Source organism: Panulirus ornatus, chromosome 19 (assembly GCF_036320965.1).
Source record: "Panulirus ornatus isolate Po-2019 chromosome 19, ASM3632096v1, whole genome shotgun sequence".
Lineage (NCBI taxonomy): Eukaryota > Metazoa > Arthropoda > Malacostraca > Decapoda > Palinuridae > Panulirus > Panulirus ornatus.
In genome coordinates, this window is record NC_092242.1 from 55,197,906 (window position 1) to 55,213,936 (window position 16,031).

Genomic DNA, 16,031 nt, shown 5'->3' on the forward strand with positions numbered 1-16,031 from the left:
GCAGGAGGGTGAAAGGAGGGCAAGGAATAGAGTGAATTGGATCGATGTGGTATACCGGGGTTGACGTGCTGTCAGTGGATTGAATCAGGGCATGTGAAGCGTCTGGGGTAAACCATGGAAATCTGTGTAGGTATGTATATTTGCGTGTGTGGACGTGTATGTATATACATGTGTATGGTGGTGGGTTGGGCCATTTCTTTTGTCTGTTTCCTTGCCCTACCTCGCAAATGCGGGAGACAGCGACAAAGCAAAAAAAAAGAAAAAAAAAATATATATGTATATATATATATATATATATATATATATATATGTTCCAGTTCATTTATAGTGCTTCAACTCAGGTATACCACATCCTTTCAGTTCACTCTATTCCTTTTACGCCTCTCACCCTTCTGTATGCTCAGGCCCCGATTTCTCAAAATCTTTTTCACACCATCCTTCCATCCCCACTTTGGTCTCCTGCTTCTCCTTGTTCCCTCTACCTCAGACACATGGATCCTCTGTGTCAGTCTTTCCTCACTCATTCTCTCTATATGACCAAACCATTTCAACACGCCCTCTTTTGCTCTTTCAACCACACTTTTTTTTATTCCCACACACCTCTTTTATCTTTTTATTACTTAATCAATCAAACCACCTCACACCACATAATGTTCTCAAACATTTGATTTCCAACACATCCACCCTCTTCCATACAATCCCATCTATAGCCCATGCCTCACAACCATATAACATTGTTGGAACTAGTATACCTTCAAGTATACCCATTTTCGCTCTCTGAGATAACATTCTGTCCTTCCACACTTATTTGTCATCGCTCCCAGAACCTTCGTCCCCTCCCCCACCCTGTGACTCACTTCCACTTCCATGGTTCCATCCTCTGCTAAGTCCACCCCCAGATATCTAAAACACTTCACTTCCTCCAGTTTTTCTCCATTCAAACTTTCATCCCAATTAACTTGTCCCTCAGCCCTACTGAACCTGATAACTTTGCTTCTATTCATATTTACTCTCAACTTTCTTCTTTCACACACTTTTCCAAACTCAGTCACCAACTTCTGCAGTTTCTCACACGAATCAGCCACTAGAGCTGTATCATCTCCGAACATCAACTGACTCACTTCCCAAGTCCTCTCATTCCCATCAGACTGCATACTCGCAAACTAAGAACACACTCTACCTCCACATACCTCAGTGGTTTTCTTGTTTTGGACAGGTTTATCTGACTCCTGCTTAGCCTCGTGTTCTGCTTACATGAATGATTGACTTAGCATAATGTAACATATGCATGAACTTTAGCTTAAACCTTTAGTACCAGTCTTTCACTCCATTTAGTTTCAGAATGATTACGTCAGAACTGATATTCACATTTTTGAGAAGCAGCAACTATATCAATTATTTGAGAGGTAGAACATCACCAATTGATGAATCAACTTAGTGCGTTTCGTGAAGAGTGAATAAGCATGTTTGTGAGTGTGGAAATTCATGCTTCAATCTAAAGCACTAGCAAAGGATGAGGGTATGTGTGGGTGATGTTGTTGAGGCTGTATTTACCTTATGTCCCTCAATGAATTGGGAATGCTGTTATTATAATTGATAGAAATCATCATCATGAATTCAACATGAAATGTTTGTGCTACCTTTGTGTGTTAAACCTTGTAAAGTTGGATATAGTCAGTAGTCAGCATTTGAGGGGGAGTTTCTGGATGGCTTCCCAGCCTTAAGCTACCCTTCTTTGTAATTGAAAAAGATGTGTTGGCTGTAGACAAAGAGGAACCTTAGGATATGAAAATTTTTTAGAATTTTTACTTGATCTTGAATAACAGAAGTAGAGCATCGAGATAGGGGAAAGAGTTCTCCAGAATATGAACTATGTATAAAAAAGTACAAATTATGCAACAAGTATATTTATGCGACTGCAAACACTTGGAGAGTTTCTTTGGAAATAGATATGACTCCTTTATAGGGCAAACTTTTGGCAGTTTTGTGTTTGAGTATTTTGATGGAAATGTTATATAACATCTAATGAATTCTCTTCAGGTGACAGCATTGGTGGCGTCTTGGCATATGATGTTCTCTGCCGTGTTCAAGAACAACATAAGTTTGGAAGCAATAGCAACATTCCTGAGGGAGAACCACCTTCCCCGGGTCAGTACTACAAGCAGAAGTCTTCTCCAGGGCAACCCCAGTCTTCTTCCCTTTCCCCAACCTCTCCACCGTCACTCTCTCCAGACCAACCTATGACTTCCTCACCCTTAACTTCCCCATCCCCAGCTATCACTGTAAGTTTTGAAAATGCATTAGCAAATCCTTCAGGTGATGTGTTTACTCCATCATCTGATGGAAAATCTCCAAAGTCCTCAGACAGTTCTCAGGCATCATTTGCATCCACTCCATCTCCTTGCAAATTGCCATCTCCTCAGTCCTCAGCCACTCCTCAGACTCCTGTACGCAAGACATCTGCACCTTTACCCATGGCAACTCCTGTAGGCCAAGTAACTAGAAAGTGCTCAGCACCTTGCAGTGTTCCTGGCAGTGGTGTTGGGGGATGGGGTTGTAGGTCAGCTGGAGGATGCAGTAGCACTCCCACACCATCACCACCAAGAGTTTCTTCCACATACCCCTCTACTTTATATCAGTCCCACCATCCCCACCAGTACTGCAACCCTTCTGTTCACCGCTCCCATCATCAGGGAATTAGTATTGCCCATGATACCCTCATCCCTGGGCCACTGTTTGAAAAAAGAGGCAAGTGTGACCTATTCCTTTTTATCCAGTTTAGCATCCTGGTGAGCACGCAGTTGACTTTGCGATCGTTTGATGACGGGTAATCATGCCTTTTTCATAACTGGCAGCCCAATTTTTGCATTCTTAATTATTAAGTCACATCAGATTCACAAAAGAAAATTTTCAGATATACTTCACTTTAAGAGGCAACTTTTGAATATTTCAAATTAAGATCATAGCAGAAAAAGAAAGTAAAAATAATTGTATGGAGGTTTGATATATATTGTGATATATGGAGTATGTGATCTTACTCCATTGATTAAGGAGATTATGCCGATGTTGCACATGAAATGATGATTAAAGAGAGAGTATTTTTCACTTATTGATTGATGATTACATGAAGAGTATTGCACATTATGGCAGTTATAAACATATTTTTCCTAAAAAACGAAAGGGATATCTTCTTAAAATGGGTACCTCTCAAAACTAATGGGGCAGCATGATTTGAAGTTCAGATTTGTAGACTTAATGACCATTAGGATCAGTCAAGTAAGATTCCTGTGTAAAATTCTACTGTAAATACTGCAAGTGAACTTCACCCATAAGTTGTATATAGATCTCACAAGGATTACTTTGCATATATTATATATGCTGCACCCATTTTGATGAAGTAGTGCATGTAGTCTTTCCAAACATCTCACTGTCCACTATTTATAATCATGAGTTAAAGAATGAATAACAAATCACGAGATAAATGAAAACGAACTAGCATTATGTTTTGGAATTAACAGATTAGATAATTGCCAGGTATTTGCATTGTAGCAAATAAGAATATATATGAAAAAATTATTATGCTTAGTGGAAGATAGAAGAAAAGAGCAGGAAGAGATGAAAAGATTAAAAACAGAAGTGTTTGTTGAAAGATGTGGAATTTAAGAATACCTGCTGCCTTATATTTCTGGAGTGATTTATGCAAATACAAGATAATGGATGATTTTTCAACCCTGCCTTAGTGAGGCAGCATCAGAAAAAGATGATTGATCCCTTATGGAAAAATTTCCTCTGAGCTGCTTTCTCTGTTTATACTTTTAGAAGGCAGTAATACTAGAGAGGAGGATATCCAGTCCTGATACCCGTCCCTTACTGTTATCTTTTATGATATGTAGGAGATGCGTCATTAGTATTCTTTTTTTCTCGATTCCAGGGAAATTAAAAATATTAGTACCATATTAATGGTCTTCCATAAGATAATCCAGATGCCATCTGTTACAGCTTTGTTGTCAGCCCATTCAAATCCATTAATAGCTGGAATCACTGATCCTTTCATTTAAATTGAGGCCTTTACAGAAGTGAAAACTTGCAATGAAAACCTTGTAAAGAAAACATTAATACAAACAGGTTCAGGTAATTTGATTTATGATTTTTTCGTGTAAGCATAAGTGATAAAAATTACTTATGACTCAAAATTCATTGAAAAGTTACGTAAGTGACTATGGTGTCCATGCAAAGATTTATATTTTGTTTAGTGACATGATTTTGACTACTATTCAAAAAATCCTGTAGAGTTTATCGCAGTGATTGGCATGAACTTTTTTTATTTAATGGATTAATAGAGTGCAGTAGATATGAAGTATATTAACAAATCAAAGTAAAATTTATTTGTATTCATTTTTTTTTTTTCATCTAAGAATATGGTATATATCATATGAGAATTAGTTGTCTTCATGACATATCACTGTATATGGTATGATGTTTTTAGAAGGTTGCCATGATATATAGAAAATGCGTATCTTACTTTTGTGAACCTGACCGCCCATCCTTCCTGTGTTCCTGATTTGTTTAATGCTTTTTTTAATAAGCTTGTGATATATTGAGAGGTGATGCCCTTGCAACAGGTCAAACACATGAAATTGCATGATTCTGGATAAATGGAAAAATTTTTGTGGATGAGCTTTTGGAGCAACTTGTAACTGAAACTTCAGCACATCATGTGAATTTACATAAGCTGGTTCAAGTCATTTACTTGATGGTAATGCTAGCAGTAAATAGATTTTTTTGTCTGTTCTGAATTCTCAAAAGCTCATATTGTCAAAAGTTTGTCTATATGTTATATAAACTAGTAGAGGCTTTTGTAGCTTATTCCAAAACCCACTGGGATCCAGTATTGCATGGGTTTCATTTGATCTGATAGCAATAAATATGCATTTGAAAGTGCTGGTAAATAATTATATCTTTTTTCAGAAGCATTAGAATTATTTACCAATTATTACTTGAAGTGACTGTCGCATGGATCTCATACCATTGTTTAAGGGATGATTGATCAATTCTTTGTACAAAAAAGGAAGTGAGAATTTTCAAATACAGATGTCTTATGTTAATTTAGGAATATATCTTATAAGTTGAAGCTACTTTATCCCTTTTGCTTGAGTCCATCCTCTTATAGGAGTTCATATAGGGAACAGATATCAAAAATATAGATAGATAGATAGATAGATAGATAGATAGATAGATTGCTACTTTATCCATCAAGTGCAGATGATTTTATGCAGGTACAGCATCATATTTATTCATTTTTTAGAAACATGGAAGTCACATATTATGTACTTATCTACACAGCTTGGTGAACCATCTTGCTTTTATTTCTCAGAGTTGATTTACAGAGGCTGTGAGAGGGCTTGCTGTGCCTGAGACTCCCACCTTAACTCAGGATCCTCCCTTGTGTGACACAATTTGCTTTTACCCCTAATGGATGGCTGCACCTGTGATAAAACAGTAAATCATCTACTTCTTCGAACAACTTTCCTCAGCCCAGTACCTGTAACCAGTCTAGCTGGTGTTATTACGTGCTTGCTGCTCAGTCTGGCTAAACATTACCTCTGTTTGCTTTACCCCCTCATCTTTGTGGGTCTGATCTGGTTTATTTACCATTTCTTTTTCTTGTAGGGTCTGCATTATACTCAGGTTGTAGCTTGTTTGGCTGCAATTTTGTTTTTCCATTCTAGATGATTTCCCTAGGAAGGGGGAAGCTGTTGCGAGCCAGATGGCAGTTATTCCATCTTGTTTTAGGGGATTATCAAGTTTTTTATTCAGTATCTTTACTGAGGTGGTGTTTGACCCTTTCTATACTTGAATATATTTTATTCCCACATGGAATAATCTGTGTGAGATCTTTTTGAATGCTGAACACTGCATTGGTCCCTATTACTCTTGCTCATGTGGACTAGCATAGGCTTTTTCATTTAGAGTATCCTTTTAATGCATTTTTTTTTCAAGACACATTTCATGATGCCTTCTTGGGAAGCTTGCTGTCATGCTGCATGCTCAGTGGTCAGTGTAACTCACCTTAGGAGCATATGTGTACACTGTACCAGTGTTTACTATTTTATCTTTACTTGGTAACTGTCAAGACACAATTAGAAAAGGAGGAACCTTTTCCTGGGTCTTTTTTGATTGATGATTTGGTATTAATCCTTGGACAACTGATTAGTCACTTCCTATTGGTCTTGTCATGTTGTTGTGTTGTCGAAGGAGTGGGTCTAAGATGAAGGCAGCAATTATCACATTGATGACCTTGTGACCAGCTGTGCCAACAGCCTGTCACCAAACCTACCACTGGTCCTCATTATAAGATTTTTTGGTGAAACCTGTCACTGGATATAATAAAAGTTCCTGTCACTGAAAAAAAATAGAAAAACCGGCAGTCCCTGTCATTTGACTCACCAAGTATCCTTGTCACTAAACTTGCTACCGAGCCCTATCATTGGACTGACTGCTTTTTGTCACTAGCCATTACATGTAGCACTGGCAAAATCCTGCTGTCATTTACTCATTTAACACAGTCAACCCCAAACAAGTTTGCTTACTGCTTTCCACAACATTGCAGTGCAGCCATTCCTGCTCAGCCTAGCATATATGTGATTGTCTCTTGGGTGTTGTTGACCATAATGATAACTCACTGAATGTCGAGCATTATTTCAGTCACAATATGAAACTGATCTTGATTATGATATAGAGGAGATACGGATGAGATATTCTAAAACAAGTGGAGATGGACTTATATGTAGACAGTTCAAATAATTGTGCATTGGATAACAAAACAGTGTAAACAAAATTGTGAGTTGTATATACCTGAAAATTATGTAAATTAAACTAAAGGAGGAAGTGATGTGTCCAAAATTTATATAAATAGCATGTGTAAAAACCCTATTGGGCATCTTATGTACTCATTATCTTTTATTCATTGGCTATTATCTTGCAAAAATCTGCAAAAGTGTACATTGTGTTATTATTTTATGAAATTAAGACAAATTTATATGTGAGTCAGGCAAATTAAGCATGGTGATGGTTGGACACCAGTGTGATGATGATATGTTATGCCAGCAGTGATAATGCAGGCATTACATCATTGGTGAGCACGTGAATCACTGATATCTATACAGCACCAATACAGTAAGTTGGCTTTATTTTTTTTTTTTTCTTTTTCAATATTCTTGCTTCCTCATCCACCACAAACACACCTCTCCCCTGTCTTTTGTTATGCTGCTTGATCCAGATTCTGTTACCTTTAGAAATGATACATTACCATTGTATTATAGCTCCTTGTTAGTTACAGTGGCACAGTAGCTGTGCAAAGCTGTCATTTAATCATACCAGGGGTTATTAGGTATTCAAAAATCTGTTACAGTGAGTTTTAGCTCCTGTTAAATGAAATGGTTTCCTAATTTATAAGTTATTTTGAAGTGAAATTCCAGTAAATCAATAGGGGAACAGGTGCAGTGGAAGTCAAAGCAAGAGTACAATATTTGGAAGGATTAGAAAGGTACCTCTCTCAGAGACAGGCTCTACCAGAAAATTTTTCCAAGTTGAATATTTTTTTCTTTAAGGCAGAAGTGAAACACACAAGCAAGTGTGATCATAAGTTTAGAAGCATACTTCATCAAAATACAAAGGGGGATGGCATTTAGACCACATGCCATGTTTGTGGCCAGAGTGAGAAGTGAGTTTTGAACTGTACAAAAAGATATTGTAGGGAGAGATTCAGGGTTAATAACAGGTGGATCATGGGGTAATGTCTTACTCATTCTAGTTGGATAAAAATGAAAAAGAGAACTAAAAAGAGTTTTTCTGTCTTTAGGAGAGACAGCTACAACATTTTTCAGAACAGGAAAGTGAAGGAAAGGCAGTACAAAAGAAGTCCCCCCCTTTTTTTTTTGCTAAACTCTCGATAGACCTGTTAGTAGGAAAGGAGAGGTTTTCACACATTATTTGGATAAAGATATCATGTTTCACCATATGAAAACATGTTTGTTATCATTATAAGAGGAGATGAAAGGTGAGTGTGAGCTGGGGAAGGTTATTTTTCTAGGACTGACATGCAAAGTTGCTTGCCCAATAACCTCAAAACAGAAAATGCTGAACCAGACTTTGAAGAGATAGTATCTGAGGAAAGTGGGGCTTATGCATCAGTTCCCATAACAATAATCTATGCTGTATGCTTAGCATAGCCAGAAGCATCTTTCAAGGTGAGTCAGTAATCTTCCTAAGGAAATTCAAGAAAGAATTTTCATTAGCTTACTCCAGTCAGTGATACTAAAGCGGCAATACTGATGCTTTGAGGGAACTACTGGAGAAGATGCCGTTAGTGAAGAGACATTTATTAAAGTATGGTCAGATGAGCCAACTAAGGGCAAAACTGTGTAACTATAGCATGAGGGATTAGAGGCAGAAAACAGATCCAAAGTGTAAAGAGAGCAGTCATGATGGGCTGAAATATAGGGAGGGTGGTTGATAATTTAGTTAGATCATTAAGAAAGGAAAATGTGAGGGCTGCAGCCCTACCATCATTTATGTGGGAGGATTTCAACCTTTCTTATGTTGAACATTGGAATCAGTTTATAGATGGGATGATGTTACGGCCTTGTGACAAGAATATGAATAACTGAAGAAGGGTATATAGTTAGTAGAGTTAAGGATACAGCAAGTGTATTAATGAAAACACCATTAGACAGCTGAGTCTCATTGAGAAAAGTTGCAAACAGTTCGTATTCATTTACATTTTTGTGATCTACATCCATATATATTTAAGATCCAAGTTATGACTATCCTTAACCCTTGAACTAAGAAGCCTTCAAAATTTAGGGGTACCCCAGTACAGGGGTGTGTCACAAACTCGAAGTTATTTCAAGTCTTTTGACTTGAAATACCAAGAAAAATCAAGAAAAAATCAAGCAAACTTACCTTATTTGGTGATGAATAGACATTTAAATTTTGAAAACTTTCTTACGATGCACTGGCTGTCTTATTACTACTGACATGACAGATCTTGTCATCAACTGAGTGCACAACAGCCACCATGCTTAGTTTACATAACTCACACATGTGTTTGTTTTGATTTTATGATAACATACTTCACACTTTTGGAGATCCTTTGTAACATGATGGCCAGAGATTGATTGATAATTATGTAAAATGTTTAACTATGCACCGTATTGTGTTTAAATATGGCTTACTGATGTAATTTTCAGATACATTAGGTATTCATTAAGTATTATTTATATGATTTTCAGATACAGTGTACACATTATGCACAGTTCCATACAATTATGTCCTTCACTGAACTATGACCTTTGTTAGATAATTCAGGGGTTGACAGACAAATGTACTCCCCTCCCTCCTCTTACTAGTCATTCCACTCTTAACACCATCTCAATCACCCAACACCAAATTTTCTGGTAAGTTCTCATTTAATATCATTAAGAGTAAATGATAAGAGAACATGATAAGTTATTCTTAAGCTAAATTTTAAATAAGATTAAATAAGAGAACATGAGTTATTCTTAAGCTAAATTTAAATCTATGTCCTGGTTGCAGCAGTTGGTCCACAGTCAACCCAGCTGTTCATCCATCCCTAGGGGTTGGTCAGTGAAATGAGCATCTGGCTCAGGGTAGAGGTAATGATGCTGTATCTTGTGGGGCTTGGTAGCACCAGGAAGCAGATGAAGAATGGCCCATTCACTCACATACACATATATATATTTATTCATTTGTATATTATTTTCATGTACTTATTTTGCTTTGTCGCTGTCTCCCATGTTAGCGAGGTAGCGCAAGGAAACAGATGAAAGACGCCCAACCCTCCCACATACACATGTATATACATAAACGTCCACACACGTACATATACATACCTATACATCTCAACGTATACATACATATACACACACAAACATATACATATATACACATGTACATAATTCATACTGTTTGCCTTTATTCATTCCCATCGCTACCCCGCCACACATGAAATAACAACCCCCTCCTCCGGCATGTGTGCGAGGTAGCACCAGGAAAAGACAACAAAGGCCACATTCGTTCACACTCAGTCTCTAGCTGTCATGTAATAATGCACCGAAACCACAACTCCCTTTCCACATCCAGGTCCCACAGAACTCTCCATGGTTTACCCCAAACGCTTCACATGCCCTGGTTCAATCCATTGACAACACGTTGACCCCGGTATACCACATCGTTCCAATTCACTCTATTCCTTGCATGCTTTTCACCCTCCTGCATGTTCAGGCCCTGATATTTCAAAATCTTTTTCACTCCATCTTTCCACCTCCAATTTGGTCTCCCACTTCTCCTCGTTCCCTCCAACTCTGACACATATATCCTCTTGGTCAATCTTTCCTCACTCATTCTCTCCATGTGCCAAAACCATTTCAAAACACCTTCTTCTGCTCTCTCAATCACACTCTTCTTATTACCACACATCTCTCTTACCCTATTATTACTTACTCGATCAAACCACCTCACACCACATATTGTCCTCAAACATCTCATTTCCAGCACATCCACCCTCCTCCACACAATTCTATCCATAGCCCACGCCTCGCAACCATATAATATTGTTGGAACCACTATTCCTTCAAACATACCCATTTTTGCTTTCTGACATAATGTTCTCGACTTCCACACATTCTTCAACGCTCCCAGAACTTTCGCCCACTCCCCCACCCTATGATTCACTTCCGCTTCCATGGTTCCATCCACTGCCAAATCCACTCCCAAATATATAAAACACTTCACTTCCTCCAGTTTTTCTCCATTCAAACTTACCTCCCAATTGACTTGACCCTCAACCCTGCTGTACCTAATAACCTTGCTCTTATTCACATTAACTCTCAGCTTTGTTCTTTCACACACTTTACCAAACTCAGTCACCAGCTTCTGCAGTTTCTCGCCCGAATCAGCCACCAGTGATGTATCATCAGCGAACAACAACTGACTCACTTCCCAAGCTCTCTCATCCACAACAGATTGCATACTTGCCCCTCTTTCTAAAACTCTTGCATTCACCTCCCTAACAACCCCATCCATAAACAAATTAAACAACCATGGAGATATCATGCATCCCTGCCGCAAACCTACATTCACTGAGAACCAATCACTTTCCTCTCTTCCTACACGTACACATACCTTACATCCTCGAAAGAAACTTTTCACTGCTTGTAACGACTTGCCTCCCACACCATATATTCTTAATACCTTCCACAGAGCATCTCTATCAACTCTATCATATGCCTTCTCCAGATCCATAAATGCTACATACAAATCCATTTGCTTTCCGAAGTATTTCTCACATACATTCTTCAAAGCAAACATATATATATATTATTATTTTTTTTTTATTTATTTTGCTTTGTCGCTGTCTCCCGTGTTTGCGAGGTAGCGCAAGGAAACAGACGAAAGAAATGGCCCAACCCACCCCCATACACATGTATATACACACACGTCCACACACGCAAATATACATACCTATACATCTCAATGTACACATATATATACACACACAGACACATACATATATACATATATACACATGTACATAATTCATACTGTCTGCCTTTATTTATTTCCATCGCCACCTCGCCACACATGGGATAACATCCCCCTCCCCCCTCATGTGTGCAAGGTAGCGCTAGGAAAAGACAACAAAGGTCCCATTCGTTCACACTCAGTCTCCAGCTGTCATGCAATAATGCCCGAAACCACAGCTCCCTTTCCACATCCAGGCCCCACAGAACTTTCCATGGTTTACCCCAGACGCTTCACATGCCCTGATTCAATCCATTGACAGCACATTGACCCCAGTATACCACATCGATCCAATTCACTCTATTCCTTGCCCGCCTTTTACCCTCCTGCATGTTCAGGCCCCGATCACTCAAAATCTTTTTCACTCCATCTTTCCACCTCCAATTTGGTCTCCCACTTCTTGTTCCCTCCACCTCCGACACATATATCCTCTTGGTCAATCTTTCCTCACTCATTCTCTCCATGTGCCCAAACCATTTCAAAACACCCTCTTCTGCTCTCTCTCAACCATGCTCTTTTTATTTCCACACATCTCTCTTACCCTTACATTACTTATTCGATCAAACCACCTCACACCACATATTGTCCTCAAACATCTCATTTCCAGCACATCCACCCTCCTGCGCATAACTCTATCCATAGCCCACGCCTCGCAACCATACAAAATTGTTGGAACCACTATTCCTTCAAACATAGCCATTTTTGCTTTCGGAGATAATGTTCTCAACCTCTACACATTCTTCAAGGCTGCCAGGATTTTCGCCCCCTCCCCCACCCTATGATTTACTTCCGCTTCCATATATATATATATATATATATATATATATATATATATATTTTTTTTTTTTGCTTTGTCGCTGTCTCCCACGTTTGCGAGGTAGCGCAAGGAAATAGACGAAAGAAATGGCCCAACCCACCCCCATGCACATGTATATACATACGTCCACACACGCAAATATACATACCTACACAGCTTTCCATGGTTTACCCCAGACGCTTCACAAGCCCTGATTCAATCCATTGACAGCACGTCAACCCCGGTATACCACATCGATCCAATTCACTCTATTCCTTGCCCTCCTTTCACCCTCCTGCATGTTCAGGCCCCGATCACACAAAATCTTTTTCACTCCATCTTTCCACCTCCAATTTGGTCTCCCACTTCTCCTCGTTCCCTCCACCTCCGACACATATATCCTCTTGGTCAACCTTTCCTCACTCATTCTCTCCATGTGCCCAAACCATTTCAAAACACCCTCTCTGCTCTCTCAACCACGCTCTTTTTATTTTCACACATCTCTCTTACCCTTACGTTACTTACTCGATCAAACCACCTCACACCACACATTGTCCTCAAACATCTCATTTCCAGCACATCCATCCTCCTGCGCACAACTCTATCCATAGCCCACGCCTCGCAACCATACAACATTGTTGGAACCACTATTCCTTCAAACATACCCATTTTTGCTTTCCGAGATAATGTTCTCGACTTCCACACATTCTTCAGGGCTCCCAGAATTTTCGGCCCCCCCCCCCCACCCTATGATCCACTTCCACTTCCATGGTTCCATCTGCTGCCAGATCCACTCCCAGATATCTAAAACACTTTACTTCCTCCAGTTTTTCTCCATTCAAACTTACCTCCCAATTGACTTGACCCTCAACCCTACTGTACCTAATAACCTTGCTATTATTCACATTTACTCTTAACTTTCTTCTTTCACACACTTTACCAAACTCAGTCACCAGCTTCTGCAGTTTCTCACATGAATCAGCCACCAGCGCTGTATCATCAGCGAACAACAACTGACTCACTTCCCAAGCTCTCTCATCCCCAACAGACTTCATACTTTCCCCTCTTTCCAAAACTCTTGCATTCACCTCCCTAACAACCCCATCCATAAACAAATTAAACAACCATAGAGACATCACTTACCCCTGCCACAAACCTACATTCACTGAGAACCAATCACTCTCCTCTCTTCCCACACGTACACATGCCTTACTTCCTCGATAAAAACTTTTCACTGCTTCTAACAACTTGCCTCCCACGCCTTATATTCTTAATACCTTCCACAGAGCATCTCTATCAACTCTATCATTTACCTTCTCCAGATCCCTATATATATATATATGTATATATATATATATATATATATATATATATATATATATATATATATATATATATTTTTTTTTTTCTTTTTCTTTTAAACTATTCGCCATTTCCCGCGTTAGCGAGGTAGCGTTAGGAACAGAGGACTAGGCCTTTTTTGGAATATCTTCACCTGGCCCCCTCTGTTCCTTCTTTTGGAAAAAAAAAAAAAAAACGAGAGGGGAGGATTTCCAGCCCCCCGCTCCCTCCCCTTTTAGTCGCCTTCTACGACACGCAGGGAATACGTGGGAAGTATTCTTAATCCCCTATCCCCAGGGATAATATATATATATATATATATATATATATATATATATATATATATATATATATATATATATATATATATATGTGTGTGCATATGTATATACGAATCAAGTGCATATGAACGCGCACCTTCATAGAACATACAAGCCTCCAACAGCCAGGATCAAACCCGCGACCCCTGTGCCACAGGCAGGAATGCTACCGCTAGGCTATAGGCCCATAGCCTGGCGGTAGCATTCACACCTGTGGCACAGGGGTCCCGGGTTCAATCCTGGCTGTTGGAGGTTTGTATGATATTGAAGGGTGCAAATGGGGAGGTGATAACAAGTAGTGGTGATGTGAGAAGGAGATGGAGTGAGTATTTTGAAGGTTTGTTGAATGTGTTTGATGATAGAGTGGCAGATATAGGGTGTTTTGGTCGAGGTGGTGTGCAAAGTGAGAGGGTTAGGGAAAATGATTTGGTAAACAGAGAAGAGGTAGTAAAAGCTTTGCGGAAGATGAAAGCCGGCAAGGCAGCAGGTTTGGATGGTATTGCAGTGGAATCGGTTGAAAAAGGGGGTGACTGTATTGTTGACTGGTTGGTAAGGTTATTTAATGTATGTATGACTCATGGTGAGGTGCCTGAGGATTGGCGGAATGCATGCATAGTGCCATTGTACAAAGGCAAAGGGGATAAGGATAAGAGTGAGTGCTCAAATTACAGAGGTATAAGTTTGTTGAGTATTCCTGGTAAATTATATGGGAGGGTATTGATTGAGAGGGTGAAGGCATGTACAGAGCATCAGATTGGGGAAGAGCAGTGTGGTTTCAGAAGTGGTAGAGGATATGTGGATCAGGTGTTTGCTTTGAAGAATGTATGTGAGAAATACTTAGAAAAGCAAATGGATTTGTATGTAGCATTTATGGATCTGGAGAAGGCATATGATAGAGTTGATAGAGATGCTCTGTGGGAGGTATTAAGAATATATGGTGTGGGAGGCAAGTTGTTAGAAGCAGTGAAAAGTTTTTATAGAGGATGTAAGGCATATGTACATGTAGGAAGAGAGGAAAGTGATTGGTTCTCAGTGAATGTAGGTTTGCGGCAGGGGTGTGTGATGTCTCCATGGTTGTTTGATTTGTTTATGGATGGGGTTGTTAGGGAGGTGAATGCAAGAGTTTTGGAAAGAGGGGCAAGTATGAAGTCTGTTGTGGATGAGAGAGCTTGGGAAGTGAGTCAGTTGTTGTTTGCTGATGATACAGCGCTGGTGGCTGATTCATGTGAGAAACTGCAGAAGCTGGTGACTGAGTTTGGTAAAGTGTGTGAAAGAAGAAAGTTAAGAGTAAATGTGAATAAGAGCAAGGTTATTAGGTACAGTAGGGTTGAGGGTCAAGTCAATTGGGAGGTAAGTTTGAATGGAGAAAAACTGGAGGAAGTAAAGTGTTTTAGATATCTGGGAGTGGATCTGGCAGCGGATGGAACCATGGAAGCGGAAGTGAATCATAGGGTGTGGGAGGGGGCGAAAATCCTGGGAGCCTTGAAGAATGTGTGGAAGTCGAGAACAGTATCTCGGAAAGCAAAAATGGGTATGTTTGAAGGAATAGTGGTTCCAACAATGTTGTATGGTTGCGAGGCGTGGGCTATGGATAGAGTTGTGTGGAGGAGGGTGGATGTGCTGGAAATGAGATGTTTGAGGACAATGTGTGGTGTGAGGTGGTTTGATCGAGTAAGTTATGTAAGGGTAAGAGAGATGTGTGGAAATAAAAAGAGCGTGGTTGATAGAGCAGAAGAGGGTGTTTTGAAATGGTTTGGTCACATGGAGAGAATGAGTGAGGAAAGATTGACCAAGAGGATATATGTGTCGGAGGTGGAGGGAACGAGGAGAAGTGGGAGACCAAATTGGAGGTGGAAAGATGGAGTGAAAAAGATTTTGAGTGATCGGGGCCTGAACATGCAGGAAGGTGCAAGGCGGGCAAGGAATAGAGTGAATTGGATCGATGTGGTATACCGGGGTTGACGTGCTGT

General features: G+C 39.5%; 1 protein-coding gene across 9 annotated transcripts in view; it reads left to right on the top strand.

Annotated features, from left to right (window-relative positions):
- Positions 1-16,031, top strand: part of rdgB (retinal degeneration B) — a 485,210-nt gene that overhangs the window by 317,512 nt on the left and 151,667 nt on the right. For 6 of the 9 annotated variants that reach the window (XM_071673895.1, XM_071673896.1, XM_071673892.1 and 3 more), the window contains one exon: positions 2,041-2,148. In XM_071673895.1, coding sequence (XP_071529996.1) covers positions 2,041-2,148 — 108 coding nt within the window. Of the gene's footprint in view, positions 1-2,040; positions 2,749-16,031 lie in introns of all 9 variants that reach the window. The other 3 variants (XM_071673888.1, XM_071673889.1, XM_071673890.1) reach the window with 1 other exon arrangement.